The 6,484-nt window shown below is 42.8% G+C and overlaps 1 protein-coding gene across 2 annotated transcripts; it reads right to left on the minus strand.

Annotated features, from left to right (window-relative positions):
• Window positions 1–1,756: 1,756 nt before the first annotated feature.
• LOC125514302 (uncharacterized) lies at window positions 1,757–4,688 on the minus strand. Of its 2 annotated transcripts, XM_048679625.2 has the most exons (7): window positions 4,410–4,688; window positions 4,200–4,271; window positions 3,596–3,663; window positions 2,450–2,576; window positions 2,248–2,331; window positions 2,018–2,128; window positions 1,757–1,927 (listed from the first exon to the last, which is right to left on the minus strand). In XM_048679625.2, exons 1-7 carry the CDS (start codon window positions 4,560–4,562, stop codon window positions 1,859–1,861), a joined length of 684 nt encoding a protein of 227 aa, XP_048535582.1. In that variant the 5' UTR covers window positions 4,563–4,688; the 3' UTR covers window positions 1,757–1,858. The 2 variants fall into 2 exon arrangements, with proteins under 2 accessions (XP_048535582.1, XP_048535575.1); XM_048679618.2 differs by having other exon boundaries at window positions 2,248–2,576.
• Between the last annotated feature and the right edge of the window lie 1,796 nt (window positions 4,689–6,484).

The following is a 6,484-nucleotide window of genomic DNA, read 5'->3' on the forward strand; positions in this document are numbered from 1 at the left end:
TTTCTGCATTACTATCTCTTGTCGTAAATTTCTATCAAAGTGCCTTTTGCAAAGTAAAGCACCCCGACAAACCTATGGTCTTTCTGACAGGAACTGTTTCACATTACATGTTATCAATAATTTCAGTTAAGTTCAATTGTCCATTCACCAACCTTCACTATTAATTGTCAAGATTATTCATGATCCGGCAGAAGCATTCTTACACGTCAAGCAATATTGTATCAGCCTTTCAGGTTAAGGCATGCACTTGTGGCGCACACTGCCAAAGAATTGTCCAAATTATACAGTCTATTGACTGCAGAATTATAGATGATACCCTTTTTGATCATTCTTGAAAACACTTGAAGCTTGTTGCTCTTTGAAGTTTCAACTTCTGAATTCTTCTTTATCATTGGTTACTTAATTAGTCTGAGATATATGTAAGGCGTGTAGCACATTTTGTTAAGCAAGATAGTTATCTATATGATTTTGCGAATTGCCGTATAGTAGCTCCTTGAATGATATCCTTTAGGCATGTTTCTGTCAGTAGGCCAATTATCTGATTCTTTGTTGTTTCTGTTCTTAGACTATTGCAAATAGGACCAATTCATGATTGGCAAATGCTTAAAATCAGGAAAACGGTTATCAAAGATATTGATTGCACCATTGGCTTTTACCTAAATGATGGAATTTTGCAGCTATCTACAGCTTGGAAAGTGGATGACCGTCGGCTATCTTATATGGAGATGGCGTTCTTTTGATACTACTACAGTCTGGCAATCTGCTGACCTAGTGACCTGAGATTTAGCTCCTCGTGGTTTATAACATCCCGATGTTGGTCCTTTCGGTGCTAGATCTGCATCTTTCTGTTCTCTACTAAATGCGACTGTGCAGATTACATATATTTCTTGCATGTAGACATTTTCTTTACTCATGCATCATGTAACAATTATTTATCACATCTTCTTATCCGTTTGTTACATGGTACCTGCTGTGTTCCATTAGCTGGATTTACACGAGGCCTTGTATCTTAATATGTCCCACAACACATGCTAGCCTTTTTGGTCTACCATGTGGTGAGTGCTTCCAACTTGGCACTTGGTTGGTATGAGGCACTAGCTAACATATACTATTGAGCCCCCGTGAGTACTGCTGCACACTTATGTTTGGTGAATTCACTTTATTCTGATCCCCACTCTTAATTAAAATTCAAACCTGACAGGCAAGACTGCAGTGATCTAGATCTTGTTTTCTGTTCATATTATTCCTGCATTAATCTTCCCAGGACCATTTGGTTAGTTAGAGAGAAGAAAAAGAAAATACTGAGTGCGAGATCTTCTTTTTTCTTTTCATATTACTCCTACATTAATCTTGCAAGGCCATTTGTTGTACTGCTACCATCCTTGGTACAGATTCTGATATATCTGCTTGAGAAGCCTAACCTGGATGAGAGGATTGTCTCAACTCGGATTTCGTGTGTGTGGGGGAGGGAATAGGGTACATGGATATTTTTCTGCTTGGTTTGTAACACATACCCTTTCTAAAATCCATTTCAAGTGTTATGGGGTGGTGCCGTTTTTATGATTGTCTTAGTTATTTCTCTCCAGTTGCCCATGGAAAAGTTTTTTTTTTTTGAGGAATCAAAGTTGATCTTTTTATAGCGCACGGAAGTGAATTCATACGCAGGGACATTTTCACAAAGAAAACACTCTTATTTGAGCCTTTATTCACATTTGAGGCCTCCATGCCATAGTGAACTGTGCTAGACTGCAGCAACTGTAATTTTCAACTTTACTATATAAATATTTATTTATATGAATGGTTTACAACTGATGGAATTGATTGAACATTGCCCCCTGCAATACAGTATGTGCAGTATTCATTGAATGCTAATTACAAGCTGCTGCTGCTCCTGGCTACGCCTGGATGCATTCCTTCTTCTTTGCTCCTGCAGAAACAGAGGAAGAGAGAAGATACATGAGCACTTCAGTCAACCACACCATGTTCCTAGGAATGACAGATCAGAAGTCAGACTGACCTCAAGCAGCTGATGCAACCGGTACTGGCGCCGCCCGTGCTGAATCATGCGGATCACCCTCATGACGGCGTAGAGCGGCAGCAAGATCCCCGCGGCCCGAAGAATGTACATCTGCAATGCAAAAACCCTCAGCTGTTAGTTGCTTCGTCATCTGATCGATCTGTTAACAGTTTGTTACTCTGTTCTCTTCTTTTCAGATCGAAGCGCGTCGACGAATGTGGCTCACTCACCGTGAGGAGGCTGAAGGCACAGTGCTCCGCGGCCTCGATGGTCACCACGGCGATGAGATGCCACACCAGCAGTATGATGGTGAACTGCGTGCACAGAAGTTTCAGAGATCAGAACCGAGGTGACAGACAGCTCTGACCTGTCCGGTAACGGACAGAAATGCGGTTGGTTCAGTTTTGTGCCAAGCCAGGCAACAGCTCGTACTGTTATCGCCAACGGCCGGCACCATGAGCAGCCGGCGGGATCCGGGCCGTCCATCGGTCCGTCGGACGCCGCATTCTGCATCCCCTGGTGCCCATCCAGCTCCTCCTCATCATCATCGTCGTCCTCGCTGCATCAGAATGGACAAGTACAGACAGCATCAGGCAATGTTCAGTTGAGTTGATGGACGGCACATCATTCTGCTCTGCCGTGCGGGCAAAGAGAAGATCGAGGGGGGGCGCAACGTGGGGGCTGCGTCGCATTAGCTGGAATCAAACGGTGGGCCGGGCTGGACTGGACTGGATGAGCATTGACATTGCCGGTTTGGTGAGATTTGGAGTTTTTGGACGCACGCCTTTGACAGGATACCTCCCTCTCGGCAACGCAAAGCAACAGCCCACATGTACAGGTCAGTGTTCTTCTGTCTGTCTTTTCTCTTTCGTCTTGGGCATCAACACGGGATCACAGAGGATCAGTTGGTGCTTACCACCTACCGGGTGTCGCCGTGTCGGGGCCGTCGTACGAAAGGCGTCGTCGCCGACCGGCGACACATTTTTGCGGTGCTGGTGCTACTGGGTTCCTTTCCTTCTCTACTACTACTACAGCAAGCCGCAATGTAGCATCGCTTGGATCTTACTACTAACATATTGATGATCCGAATCCCGTGGTCCCTAAGCGGCCTACTAGATCGTAAGGTATACCTGCCCTGTGGGGCCTGGGAATGGATGGAATTAAGCTGATGAGGTCGACCTGGGGGGTGGGTGTCTACCTGGCTGGCTCACCATTTAAAAATGATGATCAATGGCGACAGATCTCATCAGCAACCCCTCCCTGGTGGTTAGCACGGACACACCCACCCTGATTGCCTTCGCATGATTAGTTGCTGTTCTGAAAAGAATGTGGTACCTAATCATGTGTATGGGCATGACACCAGTGCTGCTACTGGAGATAAGACCGCTGCATCATATACACATATATATATACTGGCCAGCTAGGCTTGGTGGGAGTGGGATTAGGATTGGCTGGCCTTATCCTAGACCTAGAGTGTGTATCTGATCCATCCATCCAACAGCTTGAATTGACAACGCAACAGTTTTTCCGTTCGGCCGTTTTGTACTACCATAGTAATGAGAGAGGGGTGGGGCCTACCTGGCAGTAACCAGCACCTCAACGGCCGGAGCTTTCTTGGGAGGGACTGTGTAGCCTGGCTCGAAACCCTGTCAACAAAAGGATTATCAACTTAATTAGAATAACAAAGATGAAGACACCTTATACGGCTCGAAACCCTGTCAACAAAAGCATTAACTCAATGAAAATACTACTCTGGTCCTACTAAAGATGAAGGCACTTTATATGAATGGAGTGTGCTGTAATCGACAGCAGCAAGTCCTTGCTGCGAAAGCTGGGCAGGGGATATTATTATACACGAGGACGTTGCACCAGCCCAGTTGTTGATTGATTATTATTACACGAAAAGGCTAGAGCGAGCTACTTTGTTCCTCCTCAAAGGCTTCTATTGCTTCGCGTGTACAGAATCAAGTACCACATGTGGGCACTTGATTAGGATTATGTATGTATGGATCATAAAACAGAGTTAGTGGGCGCCTGCCCCCACAAGGCCACGCCTTAGCTTTCGGCCACCTCTAATAAGATCACATTTCATGGACGGGCTAGCAACGGGACGAAATGAATGATGCGATCACAATACAATCCCCACAAGAAATCGAGGAGGGTGCAGAAATGGCGAACCGACCTGAAGACAAATCTCGCAGAGGGTGCTCCCCTTCTCGTCGCACCACCTCTGCACACACCCCCTGTGCGCGTACTGCGTACACGCATGAACAAAACATATCGATTAGACACGGTAAGAACACCAACATGGACGATCGGCCAAGAGATTAGCATGCAAGCAGTTAACTGACAGAAGGCTAGGCACGGGAGAGATGACGATCCATGTATGTACCTTGAGAGAGCCGGAGCACGCGCAGGGAGACTCCATTGCGGCGGAGCTCTCGTCCTCCTCCTCATGGCAAATCCGGCACTGCCTCATGGCGTAGAAAGAGGAGGCGTAGGAGGAAGAAGAAGAAGAAGAAGAGAGGTCGTCTTCTTGTTCCATCGGTTCGTCTCTTGCTTCCAATTCAATGGCGGTCGTAGCTATCCTTTCTTTTCCTCTCTCTTTCCGTTCTTGTAAGCCGTAAGGGGTGGGGTTTAAATAGGCACCAAAAGGCAAAGAGCGAAATCCAAATGCTGTGACGTGCGCCCACCACCTAATGCTTACCAACCACTGTGGGGAGGGAGAAGAGAGACGGTGCCCTCTGTTCCTTGGGTGAACCAGCTGCTGTCAGCCTATCATATGCAATTATGGGAACCTAACCAATTGGCCGCTGTTAGGCGCGTAACCTTTGGCTTTTAAAAATTCTGCTCTCTGGTGGATGCCACCAGCTACCATTTACACCGAATTGAGTACACATGCTCTCTTTTTGTACGGTATAAGAGATTTTATTTTTTTGGAAGAGAAATTCCCTGTGTTGCCTTTGTTTATGGTGCCGATGTAAAATTTATTTGAGCATTCATGAGATCATGGGCTCATAATGTTTGGTTGTCATTTTACTCTTTATTCGTCGCGTGTCATCATTGGCGCGATTCAAACATACCATCTCTTCTAATTAGGGCGCGTGCAATGGTGCTATCTTAGCAATGCCACCTAGGGTGATTGTTTAGTTGGAAGAGAAAAAAATTGAGAAAAAAGGGCTTGTCTTCTCTTAGCTAAGTGATGGTCTCTTATTTTTTTTAGAACCTGATGATCTACTAGTAATCGTGTAAGTGCAATGCACGTTATATCAGAGAAGATATTAAATGTATTACACATTAATATTAGGAAAAATATTGATTGCACATTAATATTAGGTAGAATATAATTACCACGTTATATTAGAAAAATATATTAGTTGCATTGCATATTGATATTAGGAATGATATTGATTGCACGTTAATATTAGGTAGAATATAATTAGGGTGTGTCTAGGGCACATCTAGATGTGCTCTAGTTATTGCACATCTAAGTGAGTGAGTCAAGCATAAAGAGGAAAAGAAAAAAGAAAAAGAAAGTATCCACACGAATCTCAACGTAAGATCAATGACATAGGATTTAGATGTGCAATACTTATAGCACATCTAGATGTGCTTTAGCAAAACTGATATAATTACCATGTTATATTAGAAAATATATTAATTGCATTCATATTGATATTAGGAAAGATATTGATTGCATGTTAATATTAGGTATGATATAATTACATGGTTGGCACTGAATGCTAAAGACTAGAGCAACATAGACAATTGGATAGACGCGTTTGAATAGGTGAGATGTATCGGATCGCCGCAACTCGCTCTTTTTATTTTGGTATAGATAAGAGAATTCTATCTATTATACCAGATGTCATCTCTTAGCCGTTTTAAAGTTGTACTAAAATTGAGACACTTATTTTGGGACGAAGGGAGTACTTTTTTTAGTTTAATTTTAATGTGAGTGGATTTTTAACTCACGGGCTCCATGGAGCCCGAAATTTTCAATCATTCAAGAATCAACTTTTAAAGTTTCAAACAAAATCTGAAATAATGCGCAAGTACTTGTAAATGTATACTGGATGTGTGTGAAATTTCATCATGAAATACGGTTTTATGTGGTCCGCGCAAAAAAACAAAATCATGTAATTTTATAGAGAATAGTACCTGCGCTAGAAATAAGTGATTTTATCATTTCTGTGTAGCTAGCATAAAAAACTATTTTTGTCATGAAACTTAGCAGACAATAGTATGCATCCATATGTATATGTGTATTTTTTTTGAAATTTTAAAACTTCAAAATTTAAATTTTGAAGTTTTTAAATAAAGGCATTTCTGAATTTTAATTATCCACAAATCTAGAAGCATGTTTTTGTTTTCTTTGAAAGACATGCATGACATAAGATAAGACTGTTCTTGTGTGTCATGATTAGAGAGATTCAAAACCCACCGGCTGTGTAATTAGTCGACAGA

Source organism: Triticum urartu, chromosome 1A (assembly GCF_056163025.1).
Source record: "Triticum urartu cultivar PI428250 chromosome 1A, HENAU_Tu73, whole genome shotgun sequence".
Taxonomy (NCBI): domain Eukaryota; kingdom Viridiplantae; phylum Streptophyta; class Magnoliopsida; order Poales; family Poaceae; genus Triticum; species Triticum urartu.

Coding starts and splice junctions, on each gene's coding strand:
- LOC125514302 (XM_048679618.2), bottom strand. CDS start 4,562: ATGGAACAAGAAGACGACCTCTCTTCTTCTTCTTCTTCTTCCTCCTAC. Junction 2,577..3,595: donor GAGGTGCTGGTTACTGCCAG/GTAGGCCCCACC, acceptor ATTCTGATGCAG/CGAGGACGACGATGATGATG. Junction 2,129..2,247: donor GTGCCTTCAGCCTCCTCACG/GTGAGTGAGCCA, acceptor TTTGCATTGCAG/ATGTACATTCTTCGGGCCGC.